The sequence below is a fragment of the Rhopalosiphum padi genome, chromosome 4, assembly GCF_020882245.1.
Source record: "Rhopalosiphum padi isolate XX-2018 chromosome 4, ASM2088224v1, whole genome shotgun sequence".
In the NCBI taxonomy this organism is placed as follows: Eukaryota; Metazoa; Arthropoda; class Insecta; order Hemiptera; family Aphididae; genus Rhopalosiphum; species Rhopalosiphum padi.
Genome location: NC_083600.1, coordinates 29,537,846 through 29,557,447, shown reverse-complemented (window position 1 = coordinate 29,557,447; position 19,602 = coordinate 29,537,846). Strand labels below are relative to the sequence as shown.

At 26.5% G+C, this 19,602-nt stretch overlaps 1 protein-coding gene across 4 annotated transcripts in view; it reads right to left on the bottom strand.

Annotated features, from left to right (window-relative positions):
- LOC132928594 (BAI1-associated protein 3) overlaps positions 1 to 19,602 on the bottom strand; it is a 152,809-nt gene that overhangs the window by 44,271 nt on the left and 88,936 nt on the right. For all 4 annotated transcript variants that reach the window (XM_060993381.1, XM_060993382.1, XM_060993384.1 and 1 more), the window contains 3 exons: positions 8,624 to 8,792; positions 5,571 to 5,735; positions 2,924 to 2,990 (listed from right to left, as the gene is read on the bottom strand). In XM_060993381.1, coding sequence (XP_060849364.1) covers positions 2,924 to 2,990; positions 5,571 to 5,735; positions 8,624 to 8,792 — 401 coding nt within the window. The remainder of the gene's footprint in view (positions 1 to 2,923; positions 2,991 to 5,570; positions 5,736 to 8,623; positions 8,793 to 19,602) is intronic.

The following is a 19,602-nucleotide window of genomic DNA, read 5'->3' as shown; positions in this document are numbered from 1 at the left end:
GTTTTATTAAAAGTGTTTAAGGAATATATTTCTCAAATCATAAATAGCTTTAAGTAGTAATCGAGAATATAAATCATGAAAATTGTAAGTATCTAAGTATAAATAACATATCTTTATGAAAAAAACTACAGCAGAAAAATAGTTTTTTGTGAAACGAACTAATAAAAATGTATCTTGTAGAATTGTACTACACAAAAAGTCCCCCTCCTGTATATATTTAAGATTTAAGATAAAGTGTTATTGTAATTGGATGAATTAAAATAGGTAAGAACTCGATATGAAATTGTGTAACTATTGAGATTATACTGTACATGGGATAGTGTCCATTAATCACAGGCTTCGAAAAATGCAGGAAATTACATTTTCCCCCTTTTTGCTAAATATACTTGTATACTATATTAAATTTCGTGACTTTTATTTCAATAAATTTAATAAATGTCGGCTTTTGATCGAACTCTTTTATCACTGTTTTGTACCTACTCTTTTTTACTGTGTTAATTTTTCTCATTATATTTTATTTCTTTTTTTAAACGAATTTACTTTATAGAAACTTTTTGTAACTTTCATTCATACCAAGTGTGTGTCGTGAAATTTTAATCAACAAATCGGAAACATTGATTTCCGTGTTATTTTGTAAGATGGCTTGTCATTTCAAAAGTGAATATTTCAGAATGAAATTTATAAGGAAAATATATATTATAATAATCTTTAAAATGTTGTGATTTGTTCAAAAAATAAAAAATAAAATGGAATTGTATTAAATTGATATAAAATATAGGATCAGATAAGATAAGACAAACTAATAATGTTACAAATAAATCTAATGGTTCAGTTCATATTAAATAAATATATAGTGTTTAAACTGTAGTTATGATTACTGGTTCAAACTTCAAACAAACGAGATTCTGAGCGAATACTGAATATTAGTCTCTAATTCTAAAGATATTTTATAATTTATTTATCTTGCAATAAGTATTTATTATTATTATTTTATTTATTAGTAATGTGATATTTTGAGCGTTTTTGTCAAAAATATCGTATTGTATATTATTATTATTATCTATCCTCTTAAGTTAATGTACTGACGTTCAACGTATAACTATATAATTTGGTTCATGGTGGAATTTGTTTAAAATGAAATTAATGAATTGTATAATAATACATGGTTAATATTTTTGAATTACAATAAATTAAGTTAAATTAATTTTGGAAAAAAAAGGATTTTTTTGTAAATATGCAACTTTAAACCTCTATTAAAACGAGGAAGCTTATGTTATATTTTTAATCTTTTTGACCTAAATAAATAAATTAAGTTTACAAATTGTAATGCATAATAAGGTTTTTCACTTCCGGCGTTGTATAAATTTACCGTTCTCTTATATTTTTTTTTTAGCCTTTCTAAATGTTTTTAAAATTACTGGGAATTTTTAACTTTCTAATAATTAGAATCAATTTTATAAATTTTAATATCAAAAACTACCGTAGGTATAAGTAAAAGATTAAAGAATTTTTACTACTCAAAAATGTGATGACAGAAAAAAAAATAAAAATAATAATACAAACACAGATTATTATAAAACCAATATATTCATCACTTAGCTCAGAATTTAAAAACTTGACAGGATATAGATAACTGATAGGTATTGATCGGCACCTCTTTTCACTCACCTCTACATATAATAGTGTGCAGTATTATTACTATACATTTGAATAAAATTGATTAAGTATCGTATTCGATAAAACAATTATTCAAATTTTTGTAATTGATTATAAAATAATTTTTAGAAATAATCTTGTTTATAAAATAAATAATTAATTAATCATTAACACTAAAAAAAAACACCAAAATCTATTTTTACAGATGTTATTAATGTCATAATTCAGAAAAATATGATTAAAATATATAGTAATAAACTTCTTCTGTAATACTTTTATATTTAATGATACGTTAGCTCAACTAAGAGCTAAATTATAACATCCTAGAAAACCCTTCCTTTGAAAGTTTGATAACAACTTAAATCCGTAATGAGATTAGAATGAAGAATATTAAATATAATATCGTTCAAAACATGACCTAATTGTAAGTCTTTATTTTTGTGGTTTTTAAAGTGTAGTTAATTTTTAAACAAAAACGGGAATGGTTTGTCTAATTTATCTTTTATGTATTTTGTAATATTTATATGAATACTGTAATGTGATCTTAAAGACATATTTGAAGTTTAAATACACAGAAATATATGATGCTAACATTAATAAATTCTTTATATGCTTATACAATATAAACTTTAGAGTGTTATAAAACGGGTTGAACATTATATAAGAAAAATTCCTGATTATTTAGCCAGATAAACAAGTAGATCTGTTTCAATATGTTTTTTTATAAAAGAAAAAAATTGAAAATATTTATATTTTATGTGACAAGAATAGTGCATAAAATACTTCAATAAAGAGTAGATATTTTATCTTTGAGAGTAGATGATCAAAGAGAAGCACATTTAAAATTCTGATTATCTATCTTTATAACCCAACTTTTAAAATATTTTATTGAACAAGTATCATTGTAAAATTATGTTTAAAAAGCACTTAAATTAACATTCAATTTGACTGAATAATATTTTTTTATTGTATTTGATGAAAACACAATAGTGTACCGATATTTTCTAACCAAGCGTCGTTTCACGTATGATAAAATTATGAATATAATCTAATTCAAAATTAATTTAAAATAATAACAATAATATAAAAAATATATATTTGCTGTTGTTTGTAATCGCATTTCACAGTACTGACAGGCACAGGGTACGTAAAATGCATATGCATTATGCGTGTATAGTGTATACTTATGCCATCCACACACTTCCTGAATTTGATCATGAAAGGTGAGTACTGTTTTACGATATAATGTCTTAATTTCTTAACTTACCATTAGCATCTTTTGCTTCCAGGCCTTCAGCTTCAACCACCGTCACATGAAGCACCACTATGGGAGGCTAAAGAACAAAAAAAAAAATAATAATATTGTTAAAGGAAAAAAAAACGTATACTGTCATTACAATATACAATATCTTTTGTACATTTTCTACGTAATAATGACGACAAAAAGGGTTTATGATGGTGTTGTAGTAACACATAACAAGTCGATAACGAGATGTGTTGGGTTCTATAATACTACACATAACATATTATTGTATAATAGGGAAAACGGGGACATTTGAAGATTCGTGTCTCGGAGTTCAGATTCCCTCATTAAACTTGCACAAAATATACAATTCAATTCTTGAGACTTCGCAATGATCGTGTTATGTTCGGAAAGCGTAAAATGCATTTGATTTAAAGTATAATATTAACCGATTATGTTATTATAAAATTCTTGGTGAAAAAAAATACAAAATTATAATATTTTTATCTTCTTTTTCTGATTTAATTATATACATTTTAAGTACTACCTATATAATTACGTAAAATACCAAAATCAAGTTGTCTTGAAATAAAATTATACGATATACCTATTAAATTATATTACATGAATACAAGTGATATTATCATGTAATATTTATTGTGGACAGAAATATTTATGTTTTATTTTATTTTTAGCTTTGAGATGCTTAAATTCAAAAATATAATTATGGGTGGATTGAGACATAAATTGAAACAAAAAACGTCAGGGTTAACTTAGGTGACATTGTATTTTGACATTTTTATTATTCCCAGGGTGGCTTAACAAGTTTGTAAAAACAATCATGTATAGTTGTCCGAGAAAACAACTCACTATAAATATGATTATATTATTGTAGAAATGCAGCTATGAAATGATAATAATTTTCAAAACTATCTATTTACTTTAAGCTAATAAGTGGTGAATAAAAATATTGCAAAAACCAACAAAAAAATACGGTTTATATGGACTCCAGGTCGTTGCACAATTGATGGTAATGAGAAAGCCGCTGTGGAGAACACTTTTACAGTCAAACACCTCCTTGTATATTTTCGAAACCATATGGATACCAGAAGTATCCTAGTGATACCAGACAATATCTTCGAAGCTCTAGCCCAATTTAATATAAAATCAAAAATAAATATATTTTATTTCTCAAACTTATTGATTTGTATAACTCAATTTAAGAAAACCAATGTATTAATTCATATGTATAGTAAGGTTTTTTTTTTTTTTTTGTAAGCTAATAACCTATAAGTTGATGATGCTGTACCAAGAATAAAAATAAATAACTAAATTACAATATTTTAAATATAATTAAGTTTTTGGACAATTCGCAATATTATATTGACAGAAATGTATATAACTAAGTTAACAACTAAATGTATAATGTCAAAATCATCATAATGTATAACGTATTGGTAGTAAATTTTTTTATAAATAATTTAAATATTGGTATTTTTTGTACGAGTATATACATAATTAAAATAGATATTACTTGGTGTATAAGTTGATGTGACTTAAAAATAAATGTATTTAAAATAACTTTTTTGTGAGCTAAAAATACTAAGTGTAACAAATGTGCGTGATCTATAGTCTTTATGATATGTCCACTGATCGATATATGGTTCTTACTCTTTACAATGATTGTGTGATTTACGATTAAGCTTTTTGGATTGGATGTTGTATATACAATTAATTTATGATGAGTTAAAATATGTATAGTAGTTTAATAACAACTAATGTCTGGACGTCTGAGCTCAAATTCGTTACATTCTAGAATTTGGTTTCTCATATAAACCTTTTGTAAATCGGTTTATAGTAAAAACGTGAGTATACCTAATAAAGATTTAGTATACTATAGTGGTAAGTGCATATTATAATACAGTGATGGCTGGAAAATTATCAAATAATATTTCAGGTAGTTTCAGTTTAAAAGCGATTCAGTCCAATATAAGGTATTTGAATGTAGAGTTTACATAGTTACAGATCCGTGTTTTTTAGATGATTTGTTTTGTGGTCTAGTAGTTTAGCACAAAGCCTAGGATATGCCATAAATTTCATTTTTATACTAATTAAAGCAACAATATAGCATTACAAAGTTTGGAACATTGAATTTAAGTAATGTAATTTACACGATTATGTCAAAATTTGCATTGATTTTATTATGGAATACTAATAATCTAATAGCATAGTTAAAATAAAAAAAGTGTTTTAATTTTCAATCAATGTGAAGTAGTTATAAGATAAAACAATATAATTATTCAATTAAAAGACAAAATCAATTATCTTACATACAAATAATACATAATGATGAATTTATTTATGCTATAAAAAACTAATGTCACATATTAATTATAAACTTCTTTATAAAATAAAAGGTTTTAAGCAATATACGTTTTGTTTGGAAAATTTAGAATCCATTCAAAGCACGTACGTTTAAGAATTTAGTACGCATTTTACACTCCAATTAAAATGACTCGTTTTCAGGGGTTTTTTCGTCGAAGATTTGGTCAATGATTAAGATGTAGGTAATTACTTCAAATGAAAATTAATGTTTTCAACGCGAAAATAATCGTAAAATTATACAATTCAAATATAAAAATAAAATGATGGCAAAAGAAACAAAAATTACTTTTTCCTCGTGCACGATGGCCATGTAACGTCTGTGCTGCTCGGGTGTGACATCGAATGCTTTTTGTGCGTAAACGTATAGTTGATCTCGATGTGCACTCAGTTCTGTATCAGCGCCAACTTTGTACTTTATCGTATATAAAACATCCATGTATAAGTTTTCCATCTAGAATAAAATAACAAATAATAGATAGTTAGTTTAATTTCAATCGCATTTATGTGATATATTTTGGCAATCAAAAGTAGTATATCGTAGTATAATATAAAAATGTATATCTTTACAATAATAATTTAATTGGTTAAATATACATAAAGATAGTATTATTAAATTTGTTTTATACATTACAGTACAGTGATAAGAAAAATGCTTTTAATATTTATGGTTTCGATAATATTTTAAGGAACGATTTTTATATAATTTACCAAATAAATTTGATTTTGCGCTAAATTTGATTTTTATAAATAGTTATAATTTGATTTTTAAATCCATACATTTTATCTAGAAAAAAAATATTTTTAAATATGGTACAGACATAATAAAATATGTTTCTACTTGAGTTTTAATGTAAATAGGTAATTAAAATTATATATATATTTTTTTATTAGACATTTTATTCACATTTAAATGTACCTTAGGGCTTAGTTGTTTAAGTTTTTATTTATTTTTTAATAGGTAACAATTTTAAGGTTGGTATTAATTTGTGTTTGAATTTATAATTTCGAGGTACTAGAAAATGTAAGCTATTTTCATTCATACCACTAAACTGATTTTATATTAAATGTAAATTTGACTTTAATTTTGAACTATACAATAAAACAAGAACCAACTCAAATATTATATTGAACTAAAACTTTTGATTTATTATTTTCTGTTAAATGTCAGTCTTTGGGATCATCTAAATGTGTTGCTTTTATTGTTTTTAATTATGATTTATAGTCAGCATCTTAAAGTTTAAAAAGTTTTTACATTTAATGCCTTGTATATTTTGTTTTTAAATCAGTTAAATTAAAAGTAAAAAATAAAATTGTAGCTTTTTAATTACACATTAGAATTTATTATACAAGCATAAAAAAGTTAATATGTATTTTTAGATAAGTAAGTTTTTAATCGTACAGAACAAAACCTATACTAGTAAATATAATCGATATTATCGAAGATATAATAAAAAAAAAGTCAAAAATATAATTAAAATACTCGTAATTCTACATCTAAAATTATCTTAATGAAAACATAACATAAAACAGATAAATAAAATATATAGAAGATTCGTAAATTACTAAACATTTGATAAAGAATGAAAATAATAATATATACTTATGTAAGCGAAAATATTATTATTTTTTGTAATGGTTTAGTTGAACTGTAATAGGCCAAAAATTGAGTTTTATATGGGTTTGCCGGGCGTGCTGTTATTTTTAATTGTTCATAATATTATGTGTGTACTGTGTATGCTACTGCTACATACTCCTTGTACATAATATACAGTTAAACTAAAAATATGTTTTAAAAATAACTTTTATCTACACCCTCGAATAAAAGATTATTTAAAATAATGTCGTATTTTATAAGTTGTTCACAGTGAATGATTCACACTTTATTCGTAGTATTATAAGTACTAGACTTTAATCGGAAAAGGTTATTTTTAAATCTTATATATTGTTATTAAGATGAAAAAGTGATTTTTGTTAACTGTAGTACATTGTTTTTTTAATTCGTTTGTATATATTTTTCGACATGTCAAACCAGAACCCACCAAAGTGCTTTTCCTTGTGAAAACTAGATGAAACACCTCTGCTACGTCTAAGAATAACATTTTTTAATTAATCCAGTTGATCATTAGTTCTTTTAAAATATATATCTACGTAATAATATATAAGAAGAAATAATTTTCTACTAAAAATTAAAGCATAAAGTAATTTTGTCTATTTATCTGAGACGAGATACATCGAATATTATAAAAAAAATATTAATTTCTAAGTCATATAAAATTATAAATAATTTCAATTGATTTTTATACTAATATACTATAGTATAATTTATATACACATTTGTGTATATAAGTAATTATTTATTTAAAATTCGATAGAATATCTATTCGTTATTATTGACTAAATATTATTATATATTATCGGTAAAAATAAATCAGCTCTGTACAAATTATTCAAGTTGTTACATTTATACATAGGACATAGGTGAAATATAAAATTATAATTTTAAATATTTAATTTTAACATATAACATTACGCGTTGCCTATATCAATATAAGTTTAGTAATTAGAGAAGATCTTTGAAAAAAATAATATAAAATAAATATTTGTAATATTTGTAATAACAATTAACGCGTATGATTAAAATAATAACACTTTTTATACAAATGTTTATAATAGTGTATTTTTTTTATTAATATTTATTTTGTATTTAATCAACATTAAAATCATCATAATTTGCTCGTGTAAGACTTTATAGTTTATTTTAAAATTTACAATATGATCGTTTTATTTACCGGTTAAGAACAGTAATTTGCAAATTAATGTCTATTGAATTAGTTGCACCAGTATAGACGTTCAATTTTAACGTTTTACACTATAAGGCAAATCACGTTTTATATCATAGAGAATTTCATCACGTTTTTAAACCACATTTTTTTTTTTTTTTTAAACCAATACAGGCTTTGCAGAATGCGTTCAAGACGTGTTATTTATATTGGTATCGAATATCAATGTACATTGCAATTTGCAGCCAATTTCAAATCAGCCCTCTCAAAAACACGTCGTATCTGTGTTATTTGTACAAATATTGACCCACGTGCGCCGTTATTATTATAACGTTTTTTTTATGAATAACATATCTTTTGGTACGACGAATTTTTTTTTTACTTTTATTTTTTCTTACTGGGATATTATAGATATTATATTCCTATAAATTGGTCACAACCATGGGACTTACACTAACGCGTACACTTATAAACTGTAATATCATTTTATTTATCTAATATTTCCATTCTAGGCATGCAATTCACGCGAAAATATAAAAGTATTAAGTAATACAATTACCTCTTTAGGTTGTATGCTGGACACGGGCGGTGGTATCACTCCAACGCTGTGTTCAGGTGGAGGGCACTCATCTTGCCGACTGTCTTTGATCATTTGCAACCGTCTCTGATCCAATTTCCACTGTAAACTACTGTATTTTTCGAAAAACGAACCATCCGTGTCATGTACACTGTTGAAAAAAATATAGATTATTGTTTAATTAATGGTAAAAGTTAGTCTACAGTTTGAAAATATAAACTCTTAATTATTTCGGTAGATAATTTTGTTTACAGTATTTATACCTATATATATATAAGTAAAATAAATAAGACTCATTGGAATATTGTTACATTATACGTATAGTAAAACAATATAAAATAAATGTTTTGTTGTGGCATATAGTTATTTTATTGCTCGGATTTCGTTATAGACACATAATTGTGTGTATAAATATAACTATATTGACAGCTGGGCAGAAGGAGTGTTCACTGTTGTCAGCTCGATTTTAGATAGGTATTATACTCTTATGATGAGTTCTTTTTTTTGAAAATGGTAACTATTATAGATGTTGTTTTTACATGAAAATAAACCAAGGAAAATAATCTCTGGAATAATCTTAGACCATTATTCTGCAAGTTTAAAAATGAATTACCTACAAGAAATTGTACTTATAGGTACTTATACCCTTCATAAAATCACACATTATTGCCTATAATACATATTATGTTAAAACGTATTATTATTTTTTTTTTTTCAAAATAAGATTTTGTTAAAAGTCTGCGAATTTAATAATATCGGTCTGAGATCCACATAACTTCTCTATGTATCCATTAGTTGTTTTATTTATTTGGCTAAATTCCTCTCACGGCGAACGTCTCGCAAAAAAAAAAAAAACGTTTACCATGCCGATCTTTTTTATGTCTGTTGCTTTCACTCGAATACATTATGCATGGGTTAAAGTAGATGTAGGTGGAATGTTACCCGAAGTACTGCCACGTGCCAAGCCGGTTATAAATGCATAGACTCGTGTATTAAATATACATACATCGATTTTCGTTAAAAAAAAATTGCATGATATTCAGAAGAATTAAAATGCACAGTCGTTATTGTGGAGAAGACGTCGAGGCATTCGGAAATGTTTGGTCAGAGCATTAATATTTTGTCTTCATCCATCAGCTTTGCGGGTAAATTACATCACCGCCGTGCGCCGACGAGCTTTGTAGTACTCGCGCGTCTGCGGTCTGTGGGCGTGACGTGTGCACTATACAAACATATACAATCTGTCGGAACATAATATATATATATATATATATATATATCTAATATGTACGTACGTGTGAATTATATATCCTCGTTCTACGCGTGTATTATTTTACACACACACACACACACACACACAAATATAATATATATATATATATATATTATGTATTTCATTGTTAGCGACGCTGTAAACGCGCGTGCCAAACAATTATTATTTCTGTAAAGCCGGTTTTCGGCGATTACAAATTCAGTTTGTGTACTGCAGTAAGTTTATCATAACTGCCAACTGCCGAGTAGGTAATATAAACGAATCTTCCGCCTAACCGAATCTCCGACGAGAAAATATCCGAAACGACGAAAGCATTATAGGTACCTATGAGTACTACATATTTGTAGGTCCACCTTTAGGGCAGGGGTGGGCAAGTTCATGAAAGCAATAAATTCCAGTTAAGTTAGGTTAAGTTAAGTAAACGTAATATCGTTAGGTAAGTTAGAAGTGAGTGGCTAACAAATAATAAATTGAACTCACTAGGTAAGCTTAGAGTTGGAAAAAATACTAACTTAGTTAGGTTTTTTAAAAAAAAAAGCGTACGTAGATCATAATATAATAATAAGAGTGTATTTCATCTATCTATATATAATATTATTTTATCAAGAAATATAAAATAAATCAGTATCATTAATGTATTAGATTACATTATTCATTCTAACACTGTGTATGCAGTTATTGTGTGTCTTAGTTATTATCAAAATATTGTATTTATATTTAACTATATGGCCCATTCACGTAATTATTATTATAATAAAAAAATTCCGTCAATGGAGTTTGACTTTTGAATTTACTACCATGTATGATGTTTGTTCTAAGATATCTAATAATTAATACAATTATAATATATTTATTATATAAAAATATATAATCTTCACGAAGTAAGCAGCACAACTATAACAGACAAACTATATGAAATATATCTTGCAACTAATTGGTTAGTAACTTGTTAGACATCATTTAATTACTTCCAGTGTTCAATGAACTTTATTTTTGCCGGGAGAGCTATTATAATTGTTTTTCTGTTTACTATACAGCTTATACGAAACCATAGCAAAATTTTACATAAATAAAAAATGCCGACCTCAATCGCTGGATATTGTTAAACCACTTTGAGGTTCCGTTGACTTTATTTTAACCGATAGAGCTTTTTAAATTTGTGCTGTTGGCAGCATAACATTATGTTAGTAAAATTTTTCTCGGATAAAAAAAGTCAAACAAAATCTCGGAATGGTCTAACAATATCCAACAAATTTAGGTCAAAATTTTTTTATTCAGATAACATTTCGCTTATATCTAATAATAATATGCAATCATAACGTTTTATAGAATACAAGTCACACATTTTTCCAATTGAAATATATCATTGGATATTTTATTAAATTACTTCACTTCGTTATATTTTATTATAATATGTAGATTGTAGGCTGTATAAAATATATAAATAATAACATTTTAAAAACATTTTTAGTTAAAAAAATGTTGTTATATACAACATTATAAAGTTCAAAAAACTTATTTTTAGATTGCATTTTATATTGAAAGTAACTTATTAATAAGATTATTAAAAATACGTATGTATATTGTAGAACATTTTTATATGACTGTATACGTCTGCCCAAAATATCATTAGATGATGAATAATTGCTACCTACTTATTATAGACAATATATTTAATATATAGAATATAGGCATATTAGTATAAACGAAGTAGAATATTGATTTTTATTGTATAATGTTATATTTTTCCAATTCAATTATTTAAGTCTTACATTTTGAATACAAATTTAGTCTCAGTTAAGCAAAATGTTTTTATTAATAATAAAGAATTCGATAAATGTTGATCATTCGGTTAAACAGATCGACAGTTAATGACATGTATTCATATCAGAAGCAGTGTGATAAGTATAATTTTTTTTGTAAAATATTGACTTCCTTTTTCATTGCAATAATTATTGGTACAAGTCAATATTCATAATAATAGTAATGAAATAAATTTGGAATATCTGTCATTTTTAACCGCATTTTATAGAATAATATTTTTCATGGTTTTTTGTGATTTGAAATCCATAATAAACACGCTGTACAATGTGCAACCAGTGAAGAGAAAATGACAATTTAGAATTTCATAAAAAAAATTATTAATTAATGACAATAATAAATTATTAGCGTCGTTGTTAACGCTCGCCTGCATTGGGCGGTGATGATGATCACGACTGCAACAAGTGACTAATAATGACAGCTAAATGGTGTAATCGTTTAATGGTGTGTATATATTATATTTATGTATATATATATATATATATATATATATATACGAGCTGTCCTGTGCACTTCGTTGCCCATACAAAATGCATCCGTGTTTGTCATTTCAAAGGAATGTGACGCCTTCTTATCAATAGCATGTAATGCAAATTAGGACAATTTTCATTTTGATTAAATAATAAGAAACAAGGAAAAAACTCAAATAGTTTCCTCGTCAATCGTATTTTTATTAATTTTAAAGACGTAATGGAAATACATTGTGAATTTTAATACAAAGTTTTTTTTTTTATCATTATTTTTTTTGATGAACAACGTTTCTTGTCAATCTCCAATGCTTATAAACGAACAAACTTGATGATTTGTTGATGCGATAACACGTAACATAATATAATTTGTCATGGTAGTTTTAACGTGGCAACATTTCCCATGATTTTTCCTCATGACATTTTGTGTGCCATTGCACGTGGTTTAGATGCATTTAAATTCTGATGCATATTTTGCACGGTAGTCCGTCCTTTTTCCATCTTCTCCTTTCCAAAATATCAACGGATAAAACGTCGTAACAACGACGACGACTGTCTCAAATTGTCAGCACCGTGTAATCTCTATACGTTCATATGCGTCGCTGACTATATGATAACTGCAAATTCATTAACGGTCAGTGCGTTGTATCGGTCAAATCGTGAGAATCTACACCATACAGAAACCCACTCAAACGCGCACAAAAAATGTCATAAAAATCTGTCCAGCCGTTTGGGATGATGAGTTCAGTGATACGCACACACACTAAAAAAACTGTATATATATATATATACATATACAAGTATAATATAACTGCACGTCGGCGCACATAGACTCGCAAACAACGCGATTTCAACCCGTTGGCGTAAATGGTTTCCGCAGCGGCGAAGGCACTATAATAATATTGCATTATTTGCATTATATATGATACGCGATATACAATATAACGTGTCCCCGAGAGATGTGGTAAGGTGGAGATGGGCGAATTCCTTGCCGCGTAACTATACGGAACCATCTCGTCCAAATCCTCGAGAAAACTTTATCGTCCTGAACGAAGTATCGTTTCCATCGCACGTGTTTATGGATACGTTGTGTATGTTGTTATAGTTCCAAGATGGCTACAATAATAACGATAATAATAATAATAATATGTTTATTGCGACCGCGGACGACTGAAACTTTGCTCCGCGTAATAGAGCTACACGCGTATATTTTATAGTATTGTATATGGTTCGCCGTCGGCTGGTCAGATGCCAAGACTTGAGCGCGCCGTTGTATTATATATATATATATATTGCAGTGTTTGACGGAAAAACGATTTATTATGACACGAAATATGACGGTCTATTAATTTTTATAAACGCCTTACAATACGGTAGTATAACAAACCATATTTAGGCGGTACCTACGGTTACTACGGTAAACTCGGTCGTAATCACATGAACATTATGGCCGTGGAAAGCTTTCGTTAGTTGTAAATGTTACAAAATGTATATATATATATATATATATATAGATTCTATAACTTTTTTTATGTTGAAAACTGTTGATTTTTTATGATATACATAAAAATACAATTGTAATTGTGCATAATTCAAATTACCTTTTATTATACTATGTTGGTTTTACGAATAGTTTAAAATATATGAATAGTGAAAAAATTATTTTATTGTCATTAAATATTGTAAGGGTTTTTTTTATTATTACTACAATATTACTATCAATTTTTATTATATCTTAATGATGTGATAACTTTTTAAAAAACTGTCGACAATAACATATTATGATATATATATATTATGATGATAATAAAATAAATATCTGGTGATAATATTTTAAAATGGTTTGAAATTATAAAAAAAAAATTATTATCGTTCATATAATTGAATATGTATGGCCCGAATATTAACTCTAAATAATAGATGCCTGTATTAAACACTGAAAACGTGAATCAGAATAATAATAATAAGATCAGAGCCTGTGCCAATATTGTATAGCGTCAGTTATCTCTTGAGGTTAATAGCGATATAATTACGTTTAAACAATAATATTATAGCAACGGATGTATTAAGTGCGGAGAAATGAAGAGGGTCCTCATGAATATGCAAATAAGATCGAAACAAAACGGATGTTGTTTCAGCAACAAGATCTAGTACTTATTTACCCTACATTTCTCAGCATTTGCAGCTAAACGTTTTCAGTAAGGAAACACAACGAACATGGCACAATATCATTAAAACCGGGTGTTTCGTTCCGGCTATTTTGATTTATAAAATATATATGAAGAAAACAACATGTCGAATTTCGTGAGTGACTGGGAGATAGCTCGAAGGAATGTATTATGGATATAGACATATAGAATCTGTGTCATTCGTTGTGGCGGAGTACACATATATATTATAAGACTTCCCAGAGAATTAAACAGTAATGTCCGATATACAAGTGACGAACACACTAGACTACTAGAATGATATGTAATTACTTGCAGTTATTGCATTCATGCAAACTAAGTATAATAATTGTTTCTGACGTATATTGTATACCGATCAACCAAACACGATAAATGCACCGAAATTCCGTATACGCGTAGGTAGTTATAATTTAGACATACATAGAGATAAAAAAAAAATTCCAAGTGTTTTCAATTCATCGATGTGTACAATGTAAAGAAGCATATTTTGTAGTATTATTGTGCCTACAATTATATATTAACCACTACAGAATAAGATATTTAATACGAACGTATTTTTGATTGTAGATCGACATGTTTTTTTTTTTTTTTGGTATTTAGTCGATTTTATTTACCATAATTTTTTCTAGTAAATTGAGTGCTCTAACAGCCTCAACGATGTTGACTACAATAGTATTTACGTCATATAGACTAGAAATATGTAAAATATCACAGTCAAATCCGATTAATTAAAGTTACGAATCCTTATATATGCGGTCAATAAAATTATGATTCATTATTAACAAGTAGCATACCAACCATTATACTGATTAATCATTTTTTTTTTTTGTATAATTTTAGCTGCCGCTAATTTTAATAAAACAAAAAAAAATATTTCATGTAACAACAATAATTAATAAAACATAAAACGTAAAGACTGAAATCATTTATTTAGTTGGTTAGTTAATATAAGTTATAAGCATAATATAATTATAATAGGTGTGGTGTTCACTCCCCAGTATTTTTATAATAATAAAATATGTAACAGTATTATTTTTTTGTTATTATAATGTGATTGTATAGTATTATGCACCATGCGCATATATACAACAGTTATAGGTGTAAACAATTAATAACATTAATGATCTGATTTTACAAATTACACGGTAGTGTATAACTGGTATCTATATTGTTAGTATAGTGGTTTTTTTTTTTTACGGTAACGTAGAGGTTGTTATGGTTATTGTAGCAGGTTTGTATTTTTTTAGAGCATAATCTAGGAAGTTTCCCATAGTAAAACTTTTTTACAAACATAAATTGGCATTTTTTTTTATCAAGGGTTCACCCTCTTTTCACGCTTAATTTAAAGTATTATAAATGTATCAAATTATATTTTTTTAATCCAAACCCACTAAAAACCGACAGAAACCGCAAAACGTTACTTTTTCACCGAGCTTTAACTTGATATACAAATACATCTCTCTTTAAATAGGTCTATGTTAAAATATTATATATATATATATATATATATACACATTTAAATACATTTTAAATTACGCTATCCCTAAAAGACCTTGGCTTGTAATCCTCGGTAAACTGGCAGAGCATTTTGTTAAACACGAGACGGGGATAAAAACATTGTAACATTTCAATATTTAGTTGTTCTCTACTACAATGAATACGCGGAAAGTGCCAGAAACACGATGTAAATGACTACGCTAAATGTGAAAACCGTTTAATTGAGAAACGAACGTGCCGCAAAGAAAAATACTTACCTACGTGACAATTGCCACATTGCATTTTCCTGACCAACGACCGAAAGTATAGTGGATTACCTGTTAACGATTAAGTATGGGTATACAATGTACTGTACCACTGTTATGGTGGATTTACATTTTACCGTGGTTGATTCGACCACCATCCTATGCCTCCGTTGTACACTCAAGAATCAATAACCGTTGGTTAGTCTAATCTACGGTTAGCCGTTTCTCGGCGTTAAATTTAACTACACTAAACGATTATTGATCAACAATTTGTCATATTATCATTTTTTAGAACGTTATGTACTTATATATGTGTCGTGTAGCGCAATAATATTCCGGTAAAAACGAGGCTTGTAAATAGACGTAGAAGCCTCATCATCTTCCGGTCTTATATAACACGTCAACTGTTTTCCGAGGATTTATAGCTAATTTTAAGTAAATTAGACGCATATCATTTATGTATATAAAATATTATACAAAGGTTGTGTTACGATGCCTCTATGAAAATTTATTTAGAATTTATTATTGTCGAATAATCCAAGTAAAACCGTGATAAAACTGTCACGTAATATCTAGAAGTACTCAAATTCCACGGAAAAAGTTATCTCTAACGTTTAAATTTAAGTTACACTAATACTTGAACTAATGCATAACTTCATAAAAATGGTTTTGATACACTTAAAAAGTCACCCTATATACGTTCAATACACAGAGACCAGAAACGTATTTGATAGAGGTACGAAATTTATTTATTTATTTAAAGGAGTTTATATGATTGTAAATATCGAGTTCCTTTTTTTGAACGTATGAAATATTTTTTTTTTATTTACAATCGCAATTTATTATTATGCATATGTATAATAGTTTGAAAATCTGAGTGAAATAAAGTCAGTATATTGATTTTCACAATGATGTGCACTTATTGTTATTATTTTTATTATTTTTCTCCAGGAAAAGTTTTGAGCATTATTAATAATAACAACAATAATATGGTATGATTTCACATTGAACTATATATTCAATGGAGAGAAAATTGCATGTTGCAGAAATACAGAAATACTATTGTTGTTAATATAGATTGTTAACGAATTTTAGTTAGGAATAAAACACAATTTAAAATATACAATTAAAAATAGATTATGATAATATTACAAAATTTATAAATTTTATTTGTATGTATACGTTTTAGAATAATAAATAATAATGTAACACAATATTTTTAAATAAAAACGTGTGAAATATTGTTTTACCCATAACTTATCAATTTTAATATATTTTAAATTTGTGTTAAATAATTGAATGTACTATAGTACATAATAAATATAATATTTTATTATTAAGAGTAGTACTAACGTAATAGGTATAATAATACAGTTTGTTTGAAAACATAAAGTAGGTATAAAATACATTTCGCATTTTAGACAATGAAATAAATATAATTGGCAATTTTGATTAAAAATATTTTCTTAACTAATAATGAAAAAAAGTTATTACTAAAAAGTAAAGTAAAGTATTTCTTTAAAGGAAACCAAAACCATGAAAAAATTATTCATGAAACAATATTTTTGTTTTATAATTATAATAATACCAATTATAAATAAACGTATATGTCTATATTTTTTTGGGTTAAACAAATTATTTTAGCAGCAACGTTTACTCACAGTTATTTATATTTAAAATAAAAATTGAAGTTTTTGTATTAATATTTTGTTTACGTTTTATGTATAATTATATAGTTACATTAAGTCTTTTCAAACAATAAATTAACAAAAAAAATGTTGGGTTAGGAATTTTTGATTTTTAACAAGCGTGATAAAATGCACGATTCAAGATGAAAAATCAATATTTGATTAATAAGATAAAAAAATAACCGAGGAGATAGCTCTGCTTTTTACCTATAGTAGGTTTTGTGTGCACGTCATCACTGATGAGTGTACTCAGTAGGTAACTGTAATGAATGTATTAATTTCGAAGTCAATGATAAATAATTGCATATGAAAAAAGATTCTGAGCAGAGACGGTATACCCATAGACCTAATACTAATAGACTGGCCTTTTGTACACGCAGAACGGTCATAGATAGAGGTAACTGAATGACTGAAACACTGTACATTGTGCTTGACATAAAATTACAACATTGATGTTATTATACTATTATACACCACTGCGGTATGTTTGACAGGTTACTACCGCAGCTATTATATAGGCAAGACCAGTCTATTATTATAAGGTCTATGGGTATACAATATATAAAAAAAAATTAAAATGTATTTATGTTACTTTCGATACTTATTTTTCTAGTTATTTGATTGATAGATGCAATTTTTATAAAAAACAAAACATATATAAATATACTAAGCAAAATATTATAACTATTACCTATGATATTATTCAATATTTGATTTTTATTAATTTTTATACAGGTAGGTCATTATATAAATACTGGCATAGAACGGTGTAAAAAGTCCATTTTGCTTATAAATAGCTTAAAATCTATAAAGATAATAAATATATAGGTAAGCAATTTCATAAAATGTCTGGTCTCTACGATAATCTGTACTTACATAATATTAAATGCATTATTGATTACTTATTTATATTTATAAAATATTTACAAAATAAAAATCTTTTTTATGTTTAAACTTCTAATAATAATGATAGTTTATTTTATTGACTTTAAATTGGTAAATGATTTATTTATTTTACGCCGGACGTCGGATAGATGCTGAAAGTATATTTTTGCTAAATGTATTTTGGCCTGACAATCTAAATTGAAGAAAAACGTCTTTAAGCATTGCACTATGGTGCAGTGCATTTTTATTTTTGGTTCAATACTGGCTAAGCGTTAAAATCACAGTTGAAAAGTAAAAGCACAATACTTCAAATTGATGTAGAATTTATTGGTCGAGAAGAACGAGAACTGCAATGATGTAAAGTGTTACTGGATACTCACCCAGTGCGATGTCTTAAATTCGAAAGAACTCGAAACTTTTAATAGTTTGCTTAAAGATTTAGGAGGAAATTATTGCACAATGGGTAAAAGTTGTTTGAGCTAGTGATTTCCGTCAAACTTTACCGGTAATTCAGAGAATCACCCTACGGGAAACAATCATATTATATATTGAAAGATGTCAAATAAATATCATTAAAAAAGTATAATATATATATATATATATATATATATATAGGAATACACTTAAAACTTATCAATGGATTTTTATGGAAGAAAATTCAAAAAAATTGTCTATATAAAATAATATAATGAATTTAATTTCAAAAAATATGATATTTGTAGAAACGTAATTTGTACTTACTACTTGGTAAAAAAAAAATAACATCACAATTAAAATATCATTGTTAAAATCTGAAATCAATTGTTACTCTGAGTATTTAGAATAATATTTTTTATTAAATAAATAACAGCATTAGAAACAATGTCAACAAAAATGGTAATACATTATTTATAATA